The sequence below is a fragment of the Dicentrarchus labrax genome, unplaced genomic scaffold (genome assembly GCF_905237075.1).
Source record: "Dicentrarchus labrax unplaced genomic scaffold, dlabrax2021, whole genome shotgun sequence".
Classification (NCBI taxonomy): Eukaryota; Metazoa; Chordata; class Actinopteri; family Moronidae; genus Dicentrarchus; species Dicentrarchus labrax.
In genome coordinates this window covers 14,928,848-14,947,632 of record NW_026136711.1, presented here as the reverse complement: position 1 = coordinate 14,947,632, position 18,785 = coordinate 14,928,848, and the positions used below count along the sequence as shown (strand labels likewise).

The following is an 18,785-nucleotide window of genomic DNA, read 5'->3' as shown; positions in this document are numbered from 1 at the left end:
AAAATTGTGTGGCCAAAAAAAAAAAGTTGCAAAACGTTTTGGCCGTGTTATCAGCAGGAGAAGCTCAATCATCTCTGGTATTTTGAAGCTTGCATGAACAGATTTGCTCTCCAAAACACAGCAGACCCCAAATGTTTCCCTCAACCTCGCTGCGCTTCCACGTCATCGTCCATCATTTCCCCCCCTCTCTCAGTAACCCAAATCCTTAAAACCGCTGCAAGTCCTCCTCGTTACTATTTGAAACAGCGTTGAGTGAGCAGCTGGAAGCCGTCCTGAGCAGCGTTATATATCCGACATGAGGCTGGGACTCGCCGCTCTGCTGTGTTTCTTCAGCTTCGTGTGGCCGTCGGACTGCGCGCCTCCGACCTGCTACTCCAGAGCGGTCGGCCTGAGCAAAGAAGTCATGGCTCTGCTGGAGAAAATACACACATACCCTCGCACGGTGAGCGCTTTGGCGTCTGTTTCGTGGTCCCGTTCTGCAGACAAGGCTGTGTTAAGCATTTCTGACTGATGCTCTGTTTTGTGTGGTCTAATGATGATGGTGTTTGTCGGGTTGCAGAAAACGTGCGCTGAGGTCCTACCTGTGATCTTCATTGATGTGCATGTAAGTCTCAAACAATGGGGTACAATGTGGGGTGCTGAAAGTGATTATGTGGGGTTATTTGATTTTTTTTATTTTTATTTTTCACACTTACAGCTTTTCCCCCACTGATAAACCATTGTTGGTAATTCCAGTTTGATATTCAGAGCTAAGAGAGTTCATTTTTAAGTCCACTTTCTCCTATGTCCATTCACTAACCTCTTAAAGTCTCTTATTAGCTTTAAATTTGGATGCACTGCACATTTTCTTTTCCAGAAGAAGCAGGGCTGTGTGAAAATAAAGATTTGTTTCAAGTGAATAGTTGCTGTCAAGAGTTATAATGGATTATTATAGTTTTTTTTTTTTTAACTAGAATTGTGAATGTGTCAAATATAATGTCTCATTCCCCAACAGTAACACAACTAAACAGTGTAATCTATGAGGTCTCTGGTGAAAGTGACAGCTCTGTGAGCTCACAGCAGCCTCATATAACACAGGCAAAATTTGATGAAGAGCAACAGCACAGAGTAACTTTTACTCTGGTTTCACTCAAATCAAAACATGCCACTGTTCCTGTCTGAGCTCATGGGGATGAAGGGTCAACACCAAGCATCATAACCGATTAATATTACAGGCAACTAATTAGTGAACTCAGTATTTTCCATGAAGAAGAATGGGACACAGCCAAATATTATGCACAAAAAAGCATGCAGTGAGGGGTTACAGCCAAGTGTAACAGGCCATTTTGTTCATAACAAGCAGGGTTTGGTAAGCGAGAGAGACCAAGTGGTCCAACACGTTAGCAGAATAAGCCCAGTTAGATAAGAGCTGTTACTTTCACTCTGCCTGATGCTTAGTTCAATGGAAAATCAGTCAAACCAGTGCATGTACTGAGTTCTCTGTGACAAAATCTTACCTGAGTTAATGAGAATATTTGAATACCCTCGATTCAGAAAAGTGTCAAATCAGATGAGTTAACTTGTCCTGCAGGGGCTTACAGTCTGTAAATACTGTCATGTAAAAGCAAAGTTTTATCTTTCTAGAACTCGTGCATCACAACCAAGCTCCGTGACTTTCTCTACGTGGTGCTTAACCATCCTAACCCGTCCTGCAGAGAGCGTCCCAGAATGGTGCTGCTGAAACGTAAAATCCAGAACTTGTACTCCATCATCACCAGAATTTGTTATCGGGTAAGAACATCAAAAAACATCAACACTATTTCTCATGTCAAGAATCCTGTTTTCAGACTTGAGAGGCGTGACCACTTGTATACATGTCTATGTTTGGTTCGCAGGACATGGTGTTTTTCATAGATGACTGTGAGGCTATTGATACTGGCCACAGTAGCCCTTACTTTGCAGAGGACAGGCTTCAGCTACTGCAAGAGGAGAGATGAGCAACACACAGAGCAGATGATGGACGTTCATTGGTGTCTTACATTCATAAAAACACATCAGCAATATGTAGAACGGTGAAGCATGCAGTATACACACCACAGCTTGCACTGCATTAGATGCATCGTAAGCAACACACACAGTGCTGTTTCATGTCGTACCTAGTTGGCTCTGTGTTAGCTGCAGACTCATGTTAGTGGACATTTGTGGCTACATTCCAGCCAGGAGTGTAGAACTTTCCACAGGAAATTTGCTGAATGCCAACCATGCCGAAGAAAACCTTGAAATAATAAACCAATAAGAGTTGCTTGTGAACCGGGCTTAACCGCTGCTTACTTACTAGGGCTGATCAAAGCTTTGTGTGTCATTAAGAGAAATATGTTGTGTTGCCATAACCCTTGGTCTCACTGACACGTCTTAAAGGAGCACTGTACAGCATTTTGTAAAACATGGTGGTTAAGAAATGTTATGTAACTAATAGATGTACTAAGTGTTGCTTCCTCCTGTACTGAATATGAAAATAATAGAGCCATCCCTGTCATAGACATATTAGAAACATGCCTGTTTTTATGTATACTTAATGACAATCTATATATGTCTCACACAATGTAATAAAACTTTATGTATCAATTTGTTCTATGAAGTCATTTCCAAAATGTCTGCCACTTGATTCTGGAAAGTACTACACAAATTACTGAGACCAGACGGGCTCATGTCCAGTCTGTGAATCAGCATGATGTCCTTTTCCTGAATTTTCTAGAATGAGTGAGGTTATTTTCACTCTCACACTATTTTTCACTCAGCATGTGACAATTACTGATTATTTTTATTTTATAGAAACAGTATGGTGGGTTTTGTTTTTCATGTTTGTCACTGCTGTAATATAATAGAGCTGTATTTTAAACAAGTGTTGTTTGGGTCAAATTACAAAAGCATTATCTCTGCTGGTGTCTTGAAGATGAAAGTGTGATTGACGAGATTAAGTGTAGCAATGTGTCTTACACAAACCACACTCCCCATTCTCTTATATACAAATTATATCAAATATTAATTCATAATTTTATTTTACTGTTGGAACTCTCTGGACAAGTAATAGTGCAGTTGCCATTATTTTGAGAACAGTGGTATGACTTGTTGGATTTGGGAAGAAGGCTGCCTCTCTGATTTAATTTATGGCCTCTGCTGCCCACTGTTGGCCAGATTCTATCATGTGCATGTATAAAGGTGGTTTCTCAGTGTTTACAGACGCATTCAGAGTATTTTGTGATTTGGGGGCATTTAGACCTTAAATATGTAACAAACGTCCTCCTTTTTCTACAATTTTTGTCTGTGTGCAACGGGGAAAGTATTTCTAACTCACGATATCATTAATCAATGTTTTGAATATATTTGGTTACATGAAGTCAGGCTGTGTGAGTTAAGTGGTACAGTTCACTTAACTAAAATAAGCTAGAGCGGATTTGGCCCCCACAGTTTAAGGCCCCAGGATCTATCACAGTAAACTTTGAGCCACTTTCCTTTTGGTCAATGGAGGCCTACGTTATTGTGGAGTGGAAATGCTCTGGGTTGTTGTTGGTCCACTGAAACACTCTCCAACATGAGACAGCAATAAACTTACTGAAAGAAACTAAATTGCACTGCACTCTCAGAACTTCACCAATAGGAGTTTTCAAAATGACACCCATTTCCATCTGCATGACCTCACCTGTCTTCACAAGCTTTTACCCCCATAAATCACACATTGACTGCCTATTTGCTAAAGCATTTGTCCCCCAGGGAGCCACAGTTTCTTTTGTTGCTATGCTGTTTTTTGTTTTGTTTGGTTTGGTTTTTGTTGCTTGATCCTGGTGCTGCCAACGTTTTTCTGGATCACAGAAATACCTTCACTGGGGAAACAAGATGCTTCACGTCCTATTGAGTTTGCAAATGGCTTTATTTGTGGCATAGACGGCTCGTATCTGTTAGGCCTTACAGTCTGCTACATTACATGATGACATCCGTGCAGGAAAGCTGAATAACTGCTGGGCGTGAGTCAGGTCAGGACCATCAGGATCCTCAGGAGGCTGATTGAGAGGCAGAGGGGCCATACAATGATCATCAGAGGCAGTCTGACGGTACCTTGATCTGTCACAAGGTGGCGCTGGTTGTCATAGTTCCATATTGCCACATCAGATGAGGATGGTTTAACACAAGGTTATGCTGCTGACCATATAAAGGTCCAGTGTTTGAACCCCCCCCTCTCTCTGTGTGTGTATGTGTGTATTTCTGTTTCCCTTCCAGTAATTATTAACACATTCTAGATTTTGATGTATAGATTTGATGTAACAGAGATGCAGTACTCTGTGAAAACAGAGCAAAATCTGCAACCATTATGTTGAAAAGGTTGAAACTATTTCCTGGTGTAACACAGAAATGTTTCAGTAAGAGATCAAAAGCAAGGACACAGAGATTCACAAGATTTTAAAAGTAGTGATAATACTGCAGAATTGTAATCAGTAGGCTTATTGATTAAGGGAGGTTTACCCATTAATCTAATCTAATAGCACAATGTTGTATTGTTGTAATATCCCAATGCAGAATAATGTCACAGCATGCAGCTGTCATCTGATCATTCTGTTAAATATTGAGCTAAAGACTAAAACCTCACAAAACTCATCAGTCCTGGGCACTAGATTTATTTAATCTACAACACATGTTAATCATTTTATAATCATTTAACAGCTTGCAGTTTAATTTGAGCTTGCCCCATGTGGCAATAAGCATGTTTTAGTCTCTTTTTTTTGCGCCAGGAATCAAGTCCTTGCACTTCTGAACCATCAGGTCTGCTAATTAACTAACCCTGCAAAAACGAAAATGTTAGTCAGCAGCATGTGGCTCGTTAAGGAATCGGCCCACGGTGCAGTTATAAAGCTTAATTGCTGTGCTTGTTGATCATCATTAGAGAGCCGCAGAATCCACGTTATTTTCTATCATTACGGCAGAACGAGAACAGAACATTTAAACCGCAGGCGGCCAGCTTATTTAACAATTTTAATGTTCTGTGACACTGCACCAAAAATGCTAAAAGCTGCACAATAAAAAAAAAAAACTTGTGACAGTAATCATTCTCTGCATTGTTGAAATAAATTACCTTGTAAAGGACAGATCAGAAACCTATTTACATTAGAGCAAAGTGATGCAGTTTGTGATTCAGTTCGGTTTATGGGGTTTTCAGGCAATTTTCCATCACATTTAGCACATTTATTGCATCTTAAAAGAAATGTTGCCTCATTAGTCGACATAAGAAAATGTTTCCCCCTTAATTTCCAATAGATGATTGGCACACTCTCTCCACACTATTGTAATGACGCTGGGTGGAGGTGTGTTATAGAGTTCAGTGAGATTCAAAACTCTCACATATTAGACCAAAGCTTCCCCTCCTGTGAACAGTAAATGTACCTTATAAACGCACAGTTGTTCCACTGATTTACATGTTGAAGTAATTATTCATTGAAGGGTCACCGGAGGACTTTCTGTCGATAAGGACTGTTCAGCCAGCTACAGACAGCTAGTAACGGTGGCAAACAGCTCATGGGGTTGCTCTGTTGTGTCCCAGTGGTTCAAAACTGCAGTTTACAGGTGACCGTGAACTGGTCATGAACGAGGGTCAAACAAAAAGCTTTAAAGGCAAGAAGGTCAAGACACCAGCGCCCTCTAGTGGACACTGCAGATCATATATGCACAACATGAAGAGGTTTCTAACATTAATTCTTCATTAATGAATCCGATATCTGCTTGCAGGCAACAGGTTTGTTAAGAAGTCAAGCTGATAAACAGATCAGGCTCAAAAAGTAACGTAATAAATGATAACTTAGCCTATATATTTGCAATGTGTATTAGGCCTATTTAATGTGTTATTATTATATTTATCCTATATTATAAGAGCATGTAGGCCTGCTGGGTAAACGAAGTTAAAGTCCAACTCAATAATGTGTTTATATCTTTGCTTTAATGCTGACTTTCACTGTGTGTCTGTCTCAAATCTGACTTCATGTTAAACTTATTGCATTTCATTTTTTGTGTGTCGTTGCTCTGATATTTCTGTGCATTCCCTATATGAGAACATCTGGTTTAGTGCAGGAGACTGATTTTATAGGTCCTTTTGTGTATAGGCAGCCGCAAGAAATTGGTGATGATGGCTGTGTTTGCTGGTAACTGAACATTGATTTATAGCATCCCCGCATTATTATTATTAACAGTATTTACAGCATGTAGCTCTGACTGACTGAAGAACCCCGTATTGTAAGTTAATATGGTCGGACATAGTTAAATTAGACTATTAGTTGGAGCCTGTTTAAATGTTGAATGGAATTGTTATAAATTGTCCTGCCTCCCGAACTCTTTTATTTTAACCGAGTTCTTCTCTCATATCAGGACTAAAAGTCTGAGTCGCCCTGCGATTATGAGACATATTTATACCCAGCAGACAACAATATAAAGATTTCTAATTGTTATAATATGTAATGAAGGTGAAAGGTCTTTCCCAACATAGCCTGAATTATTTTTTTTCCATGAATTTTTTAATGAATATTATCGCTGAGGTTTATTCACTGTAAAGGTTAAAAAAAGGCCACAGCCAACAAGTAGCTAGGCCTTCTGCAATGGTTATAAAGCATATATAATGTGGTTGTAATGTAGATTAATTTCGGTGTTGCGCGTGGATCAAGGTGTAAAGATTATTATAGTGGGGTCGTTTTTAGTTTAGTGAAGTTGTTGTTGTTGTTGTTGACATTTAAACTTTTTTAGTCGGAACGAAAGAGCCTTTTTATGTTACTCCTTGTGAACAGAAGGTGGTAGTGTGGCATCTGGAAGAAACAGAAAGTAACTTGTATATTTCATGGATTTTTATTTGATATTATTTTTTAAGGTCAAATTCTTCCCGCATTTCAAACGCTTCAAATGGATGTATGCAGTGTTTTGTACATGGGTAGCCCTTTAAACGTCCGTTTAATTAAACTGCAAATATATATAACATGATATTTGAAGTAAAATTATAAAACCGTATTAACCTTTGGAACAGCCAGGCCAGAGTGTATATAATATATAATATATTACAATAAATGTGCACACACTGATCAGCGCCAGCGCTTATCAGGCTAAATGTATGCTTTCACATATTTCCAATAGCAGCTTCCTTAAAGTAACTGAAGTCAGATCATTGTATTTAAAATAATTGCTATTTGGTTTAGAAGAATGCTCCATTAATGACCAGATACCATTCAGGTTAAATAGTGTATTTGTTGGTAAATAAAACCGTATGCAGACTATCTCCGCAGAGATAGTCATTATAGAAGCAACCAGCAGTTTTAACAGAAATAAATACATTTAGGCCTGAATATATGTTGCAATGAAAGCGTCTGCAATTTTGGTGTGTGTCCATCCTAAAACAAACACACACACACTCTTGATACTATTATTAAGGAATAAACACTGATAAGCTACAGTAGTGGCGATTTGTTTGACGAACAATCTTAATAATCTTAATTCAGTTTATAAAAACTCATATAAGCTCTCTATTACACGTCTTGGGAAACAAACTGAATAAAGGTTAAAGGTCTATTAAACATCCACTGACCCCTCTGCTTTAATAATCGTCTCTCCGAGCTGTAAAGGCCACTTCTAATAACCCATTTTCCTTTCTTTGGGGGGATCAAGGGGGTTTAAGTACAGAGTCAAACAGCCGCCTGTGATCTTTTGGATGATATAAACTAGTGAGTTTTGTTTTCTCTTTGGCTCCTGGCAAGATAGAGAGCCCGTGACAAAAGAATGAAAGAGTTGAAAGAGTGGACGGATCCCCTTTGGTTCTTTTGTGTCAAGTTTCTCTTCCCTTCAGACAGAGCGTTCATCCGTGTGATTTAAAGTTATTGTCAGGGATTGTATTAATTCATGCCTCGTGGATAAAATGGAGCGGGGACTGTCATAAATGATACATGGGCAAAACCCACCTTGAATTAAATGCAAAATTACTTTTATACAAAAGAAGAAGAAAAAAAGAGGCATTGATATTATAAAAGTGAGTGGGGGGTTATAAACTTGAAAAATGTTGTGTCTGAATAAATCACACTAACCCTGGTTCAGGACAGCAGCTTGTCAGCGCTGAGGAGGAAATCACAGCGCAGAGAGAAGTGTTGCCCGTCCCAGTCCCCCGTTGACATTTTAGGAATGATAAAAGTTCCGCCTTGCCTGGAGCTACAGCCTCTCTGGAGCCGGCCTCCGTCTGCGGCAGATTGCCTTTGCTCATTACAGCAATTATTTTACTCCAATTTAACCCCTGCCTGAATAGCAGAGAACTCAAGTGAAAGCCTTTTAAAACTGCCTCGGAGTGGCCTGTAATTCCCCCTTTCTGATCCCTGTTTTGTCATTTTAAGACTCCCTGATGGCAGAAAATGGCTCCAGCGCGCATCAGAAGGGTGAACTATGTGCTTTATGTGCTCCTGTCAGGTAATATGTTTCTATGTGGAAGGGGCACATGGGTTCTAAACACCCTGTCTTCTTCATAATGGGGGTGTCATCTGGCTCATTTTACACCCTAAACACTCAATAATGACACTCTAGAGGGGTTGTTTACACGCAATTTAGCCCGAAGAACCAATCTCCAATATTTATCGGTGTGTTTTGAAGTCCCCCCCCCCAAAAAAAAAAAACCCAACCTCTCTAACCACTCTTCTGGCGCCAACAAAATCTAGGTTAGTTATTTCAAAGCAATAGGCAACAGCTGTAGCAATACATTCCAGCACAATAACATGTGACAAGTTTAAATTCACAGTGTACCTAAATGTTGAGAAAAGTGCGCAGGGGCACAGACAGTGTGGAAAGTTTGACTGCGAATACGAGAAATGGAAGAAATGTGGATTGTCAGTATTGTTGTGGTGTGGGTCACAGAAAGCCTTAAGCCCTATCAGTGACACTGCACAAATCATAATATTTAAATCGTGCTGTCATCAAGCTCATCCCTGTTCCTATTTTCTATTTTTCTAACAAGGTGTAACAGGCCCCCCCCCCCCCATATAAACTTGTGTATCTTAAAATGTTTAAGATGTCCAAAAGTTACAACCCTCACAACTAAACATCCTAAAATAGATGTAAATAATTGTTAAAATATCCTATAATATAATAATAATAATAATAAAGTCTTTTCCCCCAAGCACTGCTTTGTAATTGCTTTTGTAATATTCAGATCTTGGTGTTACAGGCACCATGGAAGTGTCAGTCAAAACGAACAATCGCTTAATGAAAAAGAATAAACAATTTATTGTTAAGTTATGTCACAAATATATTCATAATATAAATGAGGATATTCTTCAAATATACATTATTTTACAGTACACATATCCCTTCCGAAGGGAATCATTCCAACAACAGACAGTGCTGTTATAAAAACAAATGCTGTGGTTCTCCAAATTCACAAAGAGCATTTATTGACACTGGATTCAGTAACCCACTAAAGTTACGCATTGATATGAATGCAAAAAAGGAAAAGGTACGGGGTTTTTTTTTGCAGTGTGACAGCAGTCCACAGATGCGATGGAAGTTTGTTGCTGCAAAATGTCATGCTGCAGTCTCTGACCTACTCACAGGAGCTGGTATAATAGCCGTGGCTGTAAGCAGCCATGAAGGTAGAGGAGTGGGCTATCTATGACACTCTGGCACAGCCAAGTGTCCATACTTGTCTGCCCAGTCGTGATACATCACAGGCCTACAGCGACTTATTTGTTTTCCACCTCTGCACCGCAAAAATGTCCACCTTAAAGTCATTTAGTTTCTCACTCAGGTTGTTTTTCTGAATTCGGATTTCTAGTAAAAAAAAAAAAAGGTTCTTGAGTGACGTTAGTTCAAAATCCACTGACAAAAAAAAACAGATTTAAGACTCATGATGAAATGACTAATAAAGTCGGATTATTTTTGCAGTGTGTGAACTTACTGGCGAGGCCAAGAGAAGTGGATAAACTTCAAGGTCCTCAGAAGGGAGGGTCTCTGTTTGGAGGTCTTTGCCCTCTGACATGTTGTGACACTGACCTCACCGCCATGATACCTCTTTATTTAGTACAGTGTCACCTCGCCTGTCCGAAGGCCCCCCCTCTCGCACGGGCCCCTCAGAAAGTAGTCTTAACCCCCTTGTGTCTTTCTGTGCGTGCCCCTCGTCCTCCGTCCCTGTCAAGCGAGGTGGTACATACTGTATCCGACGTGAGCGGCGTACAGTCCCATTGGGGAAACCGGCAGTGAGTGCCTCTGGAACGGGTGCGACCCTGCGTAGGACGCGGGGACGTGCGCACCGAGAGGAAAGGAAATCCCGAAAGCTGGAGGCAGCATAGGCTTAGCTGCCATTTTCAGTTTTTCAAGTTCTGCCTCCTGCAGCCGCTTGGCTTTGGCTCTCCTGTTCTGAAACCAGATTTTGACCTGGGTCTCCGTCAAGTTGAGGGAACTGGAGAACTCTGCGCGCTCGGCGATGGAAAGGTACTGCTTCTGGCGGAACTTCCTCTCCAGAGCCAGCAGCTGGGACGTCGTAAAGGGGGTCCGGGGCTTTCTGTTTGTCTTGTGTTTTCGCAGTGGACAGGCAGGAGGACTCAACCTTCCTGTGAGAGGACAAAACGCTTACATTTAAACGATCTGACTGAGGTGTGCAAAATGCGCAAATCCACACAAGATAAATAAATCGAGTAAGGGTTCTCATGGAAAACACGCCGAGTGTGGAAGACACACGAGTCTACACATATATATAAGACTAAGAACATAAGAAATGACAGATATTTTACTCAGATATTATGTATTCCTATAATCTAGGCTTTGCAATGAGACCAAACTTACGTGGAGGTGTGGGAGAAAAACGAGGACTCTGTATCCATGAAGTCCTGTCTTTACTGTCCGGGCTCTCGGGTTTAATCAACACGTCTTCTGGCATGTTCATGATGTCGCCCACTGAAAACGAGGAGCTCATGGCTAAAGCAGGAACCGAAGTATCCAGACTACCGAAAGCACCCATCCTTGAGCCCTTTCCCAGCGCCTGGGACGTCCCGGGAACGGACGTGGCATCCGGGGATGCCACCTCTCTGCTGGGTTTCCTATCAGCCATCAGCGCCTCAACACTGAAGGGCAAAATAGCAACTTTGGGCTTCCCAGTGTCCTCTGCGGGGCTCAGACTGGTCTGCATGTCGCCTCTGCTGACGAGAACCGAGCGGGGAGGAAGGTCTTCGGTTTTCAAACCAGCGGTCAAAGCTGACATGGCGATCGATGGGGCCATACAGGTCCGACTGGCACGGGTGAGGTGACTAGTCGACTCTCGTGGGTATAGTGGAAAGAGTTACACAAAGTTACTGTGGTGCGCCCTAAGGTGACGGTATCCTCATGTTTATGTGACCAAATTGGAGTGCAGGGCTATAATAAGGCAGGCGTGGAGAGAGAGCCGGCCAATCAGGGGCGAGATGGGCTGGTCCCTGCGAGACTCAAAAAAAAAAAAAAAAAAAAAGGAAAGAAAAAATCAGAGTGGGAAAGTTAACAATAGTTACTTTAAAAAAAAAAAAACAACAACCCATTTTAGATCAACATAAACACAACAAACTCTTAATGGGCCATGGTTTCATCAAGACTAAATCCCACACAATGATGTTTTACCAGACAGTAACCCTACAGCCGCCCTGCAGGGGACATATTGACAGCTTACAGCTATACAGGCGTTATCCCCATTAATACACACCATGTTTACACCAACATTGATAACCTTTCTGCCTCAAACACTTTGACATGCTTTATTCAGATCGACCCACTTTGGCCAAAGTGCTCGAACTCCTGAAGTGAACATTGCACAACAGTTTACTGCCCCCCGCCCCCCCCTTTATGTGATGAACCTCTTGCAGCGCGCTGTTTATTGATGGCTGCGGGGCTCTAATCAGATTGAAACACACAGGCCTTCGCAGTCATTTAGGGGTAATTATCGGGGCTTGGGGGAGGGATCACTGGGATTTTTTCCCCTTTGACTACATCCATTAAAGTCAAAAATTATGTGCAGTCGGGGGGGGTGAGGGAGGGAGGGAGGGAGGCAGCGTGGAGCCAAGGAGAGATTTAACCCAGGACTGTCATTGATTTACCTGGCTATACCTTTGTGTACCTTCTCATTATCTGAGGACCATAAAAAGAGGGATTGTTTTATTGTTACTCGAGAAAATATGTCACTGGATCTATATGCGATGGGAAAAGAACACAAGCGCGCATAAAGTTTGATCTCCTATCAAATAAATGTCGCTGCTTTAAACGTTGGATTTAAAGTAAACCTGTAGGAGTACAAACGTGGACAGATCACACTTTTTCTTGCTGGGTAGTCAGTTCTCAGGAAAAGCGTCTGCGTCGCTAATTACCAAGCATAAACAATCTGTCACGATTTGTCAGTCTCCCTAATGGGCAGACAAGTTATGTTGTTTTTAGGCGCCAGCAGCGCCCGGATCAAAGCGCTCGACTTTAGGGAGACTATTGAAAAAGTTGAATCCGCACCGAGAGCGCAGCACCGCCTCCTCCTCTACCCGCCCTAGCCCAGGGACACTGAGCCATTCAGCCTGAAACATTTGCCTTTTCTCAGCCGGATCGCACGCCAGTCCCCGTCTATTCAAATGAGCGCTATAGTCGGGTGTTAATAGTAGGCTCCTCAGAAGAAAAGGTCAGCGCCCACTGGCTGCTCTCAGAGCGCCTTACTGAAAAGGATTCCTCGGTGCGAGTGTTTCCCAAGATACACATTAGACCGCGGATCCCTGTCTGAGGAGGTGTGTGTTGTTATGACTTTTGTGTGCGGCGGTGTTAAATACAGTGGGGATTGCGGGACCTCAAACCAATCATCCTCATAATCTATCTGTCACCGTGCCATCGCTTCAGCAAAAAAAAAAAAAAAAAGTGGGGGGAATTAAAAGGCCCCGCTCCAGGAACCAGTGCCTGGGAACGTTTGTTGTGGTGTAGTCTTGAAAAAGTAAAATGACTTCCTTCACTTGAACATTGCAATTAACATTCAAGGTGACTTGGCAGGGACCTGTTTTGCATGCGTGAGCCATAAAGATGTCACGATAAGGTAAATAATTTGCCACTCTTTGAGGCTGTTCATTGCGAATTAAAGAACTATTCCACGAGAATCAAATAAAAGAAATGAGGCTCGGAATGTGAATTGCCTTTTAGAATTAAAAATAATAAATCAATCGGCCTTTTCTTGCACAACAGCTATCCTATAGTGATGTCCGGCTGACGCATTCACATTTAAATCGCAGCCACAGGTGTTCCCTGGTTGTTGTCTTGCATAACTTGGTTCCAGTCGGTTTATAAAAATAAAAAAAACTTAACAAACAAGTCTTAATTTATCATTTCCTCAGCAACACATCCTGTGTGTGTGTGTGTGTGTGTGTGTGTGTGTGTGTGTGTGTGTGCAGGTAGCAGTCTCCACGTGCAGCTGCGGCGTGTTTGGAAACACTTAAAGCCTCCAACCTGGAACGAGTGGCATTGCTCCGAAAGCTTTGAAGTCACCGGAGTCTCCGGGGCTCCCACGTCCGTCTGAAGTCCCCTCAGCTTGGGGCTCAAACACTTAACCCGTCCTCCGGCAACCCCAGCTCGTTAAACGAGTCTGCGTAAACACAAATAGGCGCACATGAGACGCATTAACGTGCGCTGTTTTTTTGGTGAGGTGTTGCAACAAGGCACAGCCTGCAAAGAAACTCAGACTCCTCTAGAAACTCATAAATCAAGATGGATGCTGCAGGTCTGTGATTTTAGTTTATTATTCTAGTTTATTTATTATTTATTGTTGGACCCCAGTGTTTTCAGGTTTGACCGTAGCCTATATAGGTTAAGTGTAAGTCAGCTAGAAAAATGGCAAAATACTTGATGAAATAAAGAGTAAACTAATTATTGGTGTCTTCTTCACACACACCACCACACACTTCTCTCAGTAGTTGATTATCTCGGCCCATTTCCTCACTTCATTTTAATGGACATCTGTTTAACCTGATTGTGGACTTTGGTTGTCGCAGTGTCCTTGTCTCCAGTGTATTTGTCTAGTGAACAGAGGGGACAGTGGTGCTGGAAAACAATGTTGCTGGCAATTAGCATCCCAAACACCGCTCTTTAAAAAAAGACTGATGTGCCATGGAGAAGACGATTACCATACCGTTTTATTTAAATCCCGAGGCAACAAATGAGGGCTGAGCTGAGATACAAAACAACTGTAAGGCTCATCGGGCCTTTATTTCACTTTATAAACTACTTTGATTCCCAGTCAGGAGGCAGGGACTCCAGACAAAGGCCCATTGTTGCCTCATCTGAAAGTTGTCTTAACCCTTTTCATGCAAGGTCTGTCAATTTAGACTGTAAAGACATAAAAGAGAGAGTCGATGTCAAAAGGCATTTTCAGGCAAAATATTTGCACTTGGTGCAAGTAAATGACTTTCGTCTGGGGACAATGACATCGCTCATGTGAGTATAACTCCTTTATCTTGGTCACATTTTAGATTTAGAGTGGGATTTTTTGGCCTGCTCAAACTTTTGGGGCCTACTGTGTGATGAAGTTAACTCAATTAGTGACATTTGTGAGGAATCCTTTAATGTTTTGTGAAATAATCTGAGCAACATTTTCTGTGTGTGTGTGTGATTTAAGTTAATTTGAAAGCGACTTTATGATGCACCTCAGAGACAGATGAAAGAAAACAGCCGGCAGTCCAACCCAAAGTCTCCATAATTATACATAATGTATCCTATTTCAAAGCAATTAGCGCAATCGGGCGGATCGGAGCACTTTGCTGCCAGTTAGTAACAATGCCTCACGGTCATTTAAGCTTCAACATGTCATTCACACTCTGGCCTCACAGGTCCGCCTGCAGACTACAGTGGCTCAGTCAGTTTTGGCAGGTGTATGTGGGTCCAGAAGTTATCGCCTCGTTTTTCTGGAGCCACTTTATGTGTCGTTAATTCAAACCACAGGAAACAATTGTTGTAATTATTACAAATTAACACTTGAATTTGAAATACTGTGGCCTACAATACATAGCAGAATATTAGGATTTTCATTTGCATTGGGAATTAAATATGGGCTGATATTATAATAAAAGAAAATGAGTTTTCCAGATTAGAATCATTCATTATAACAGCTATAATAACGTCATACCCAAATATTATAATGTAGTTAATATTAAGTTAACGTGAAAATAAATAAAAAAAGATAATAATGCACCAAATGCATATTCAGTAGCACCATTCAACACGCAGTTTTATTTACAGCTTGAGATGTTTCAGGGAGAATCAGCTGAACCTGAAGCAGCTCTCTGTGTAAAGTCACCGAGGTTCGCAGAACAGCAGGAAAACAGCAGCTCGGAGAGAAATGGACTCCAAATGTGGAGGCAGGCAGGATGACGATGATAAATTGCATTGGAAGTTTCGCCGATTAAACGACTGCGTGCGGCTTGGAGAGAGAGAGAGAGAGAGAGAGAGAGAGAGAGAGAGAGAAGAAGAAGAAGAAGAAGAAGAAGAAGAAGAAGAAGAAGAAGACGAAATAGATGTTTTTTTTAAACTGTAATTATTAGCTCTCTAAGTGAATCAGATCCACCGCTTTAGTGAACTTTATTCCCCATTCATCTCCCTCACCTTTCCCCCGGCTGACAGGCAGGATGAATGTGTCCCACGGTGATGATAAAAAGCCTCTTGCGGTTCAGGAAGGGGGAAAAAAGCGTTGTCGCCATCATAACGGGGGGCCATATTGTTTGAGGAGACTCTCTAAATAGAAATATTTGCCTGGCATCGTCTCAAAATCGCCCCGGAAATGATGCATGATGATTTGAGGTTGTCTGCTTCAAAATATCTGCACCCCGGCACTTTTTATTTTTTTAACCTCTAAATATTATGCGGATGATCCTAGAAAACCGGAAATGTTAACGTCCTATTTTCTCTCCTTAGGATGCAGAGAGGGAGTTTTGGTGGATACGTACATTTTTAAGGCTTATCAATGGGCTGTTAAACTGTCCCCGTGCTCGGCTCTGATTGGCTGTTAAACCCGCAGCAGCACTTCAGCTCACACCTGTGACCGCATAACTGCTTGTTTAAATATTAATGCGCTAATTGAAAACCACTACCGTAACTCCAGTGTCACTGAGCTTGTTCAACAGCTGAAGTGCTTGTCGGAGGAATATCATTCGAGGTAATTAACTAGATAAATAACTGTAGAACAAATGCATTGAATAAATGTGGCACAGTAATCATTTCACTCAACTCTTAATTGTTCTAAAATCAGTGGGTTATTAGCCTTATTTTGTTCTTTAAGCGTTTTCAATCTGCATCCATAAAGCAAGATATCTTATTTTATCAAAAAAAGCACATGAAACTTTCCCAATCTTATTTCCGGTTATGATAGACCAGCTAAATTCAGTGTCAGTGACGTGCACCTCCTAAAAGATTATTTGCATTGTTTTAATTAATTAATATTGTCTTAATATTTGTTCGTTTAATAACTACATTTAAAAAAAGGTTTTAGTGATAGCCTACATCTGTCTTATATTGGTTACATATTCAAATTATGCCTAGGCTATTCACACGTTATTATTATTATTATTATTATTATTATTATTATTATGCTTCATAGCCCTTCCAATTTATAAAACAGTATGTATCACTTGTTTAGAAAAATTATGATAAAATTAGAAGACATTTTAAGTAATTAGGGGAAATAACATAATACAAGTATTGAATAATATATATTTGTATTATGTATATTTTATATTTTTTGTTGCATTGATATGAAAGCATTCTGTACAATAATTATTTTTCCCCCTGCGTGATTCAGGCATACACAGACACACACACACACACACACACACACACACACACACACCCTCAGCCAGATAGGATCACTATATCCCTCACACCCTGACCTTTGCATGACTTTAAAATCAAAATAATTTCATCATGTGAGCGGCGGTATCAGTGTTTCTGCCTGCCGTTCATTCCTCTGTAAAACTCAGATAAAACTGCGCCTTTTAAATTTACAACATTCCACCGTTCAATCAAAGACATCTCAATTACCCGAGGTATTGGTGTGAAATTGAATTATCGCCCCTTCATTTTTTACACGCCATTAAACAGGAAGCATACTAAAATCATTTGCAAATCACTGGCCTGGCTAATATGATATAGGCCATCTAAATGGACTGATTAACTAATGACAAATCAGGGGATTTATTTTGATAAGTCGATCATTTGGGCCTTTCAAACGCCGAGTGCGCTTGTTGATTAGAAACTAAATAGAGTCCTAAATGAAATGCTTAATAAGCGCATAACAAGCAATAGATACAGCAACAAATCATTTCCATATTCGGGTATTGCTGGGATTAAAAAGATGCTTAATGATGAGGCAAACGATGTGGATCATCAAAACGCTGCCACCCATATTTCCCTGCGCTCAAAACAAATTGCAGGAATAATGAAAACATGTCCAGTCTTATTTTAGAATAGAAATACTGCTGCAACCACTATTTATGTTATTACCACAGAAAAAACGTTATTATTATTATTATTATTATTATTATTATTATTATTATTATTATTATAAAATAAAAGCACATATCTTGCTGTTTAATAATCTATCTTTAAAATTGGGTGATTTTGTGTGTTTTTTTTAATGTGTTTGTGATCATATGTATTACAGTGACTGGCTAATAAGACATAGATAATAGAACCTCATGAGTAAAACCCTTTTTTATTTGACAGTTCCAGATATAATCACAAATAAGTTGTTATGTTTAAACAGATAATATTTCCCATGCCATCAATATTTTCCATCTCCAATAAATCAATCTTGCCACAAAAAAACTATAATCATTTCCCATTTTCATCGAGATAGGCAAGAATAATAACTGTAGGTAATTGTGTTGGAAATTAATTCTGTGGGAACTGACATCAGATAAAAAAAATAGGGTCTGAAATGCAATCACAAGGATTTATACAGTGGTGTGTGGTTCAGCCATTTTAAAATATCACTGCAAAATCTCTGCGTTGCCCTTCCAGTGACACCATGTACATAAACCATCCTTCACAAAAACCTTAAGCCCATCATTTTGGGCTGTTCCCTCCCGCTTTAGATCTGGCCGAAGAAAAGCAAACCAAAACAACAAAGGGGGGCAGAATCAGGGGGTTTGTCTGGGAAGTCGTACTGTGGACGGCGAGCTGCTGCCGTGTCCTGTCCTTCAGATCACAGCGTAGCAGACTTGGCTCCATCCTAATCTCACAAGTCTCAACAGTCTGCAACTCAAGTTTATCCAGAGGGGGTTGAGCCTCTCGTAGCACCCCCATCATCATCCCATCTAACCCGCCCCTGTCCTCCGCCTGCCTCCGCCCAGAGGAACACTCTGTCAGTGACCCTTTGCTGACTCTAGCTGCCTAATCTTTTAAATGTGGGCAAAGCCTGAAATGATGAGGAGGTGGGCTTTTTTTAATACAGGTGATGTCCTTTGCCTCTCCATGTTTCCCTGTGGCCAGCAGGATCAGCCTAAAGACACAGGAGATCCTCTGGTTGTAATGGGCCAGGCAGTAAACCCCACATCAAGCAGTCTGCTGGAGGACTGGAGGAGGATATGTGCCACATTCAGTCATACTGTAGGGTACATCCTCCTTTTGTTTGTTGAGAGGAAACAAATGACCAAGAGGGCCAAAGTTTTATTGACCTGTTGACTCTAAACAGCCTATTGAATCAACAGCAATCCACGCAACATAACAGTGACACAAATTAATACATTCATTTGTTAGATGCAACCTGAGGAAACGAC

General features: G+C 40.9%; 2 protein-coding genes across 2 annotated transcripts; one reads left to right on the top strand and one right to left on the bottom strand.

The window, feature by feature from the left end:
• Positions 1-183: 183 nt before the first annotated feature.
• Positions 184-2,604, top strand: LOC127372138 (cytokine-like protein 1). The gene is made up of 4 exons (XM_051415564.1): positions 184-442; positions 560-604; positions 1,624-1,770; positions 1,875-2,604. Exons 1-4 carry the CDS (start codon positions 296-298, stop codon positions 1,974-1,976), a joined length of 441 nt encoding a protein of 146 aa, XP_051271524.1. The 5' UTR covers positions 184-295; the 3' UTR covers positions 1,977-2,604.
• Positions 2,605-9,240: 6,636 nt separating this feature from the next.
• Positions 9,241-11,372, bottom strand: msx1a (muscle segment homeobox 1a). Its single transcript, XM_051415844.1, has 2 exons — positions 10,819-11,372; positions 9,241-10,586 (listed from the first exon to the last, which is right to left on the bottom strand). Exons 1-2 carry the CDS (start codon positions 11,249-11,251, stop codon positions 10,168-10,170), a joined length of 852 nt encoding a protein of 283 aa, XP_051271804.1. The 5' UTR covers positions 11,252-11,372; the 3' UTR covers positions 9,241-10,167.
• Between the last annotated feature and the right edge of the window lie 7,413 nt (positions 11,373-18,785).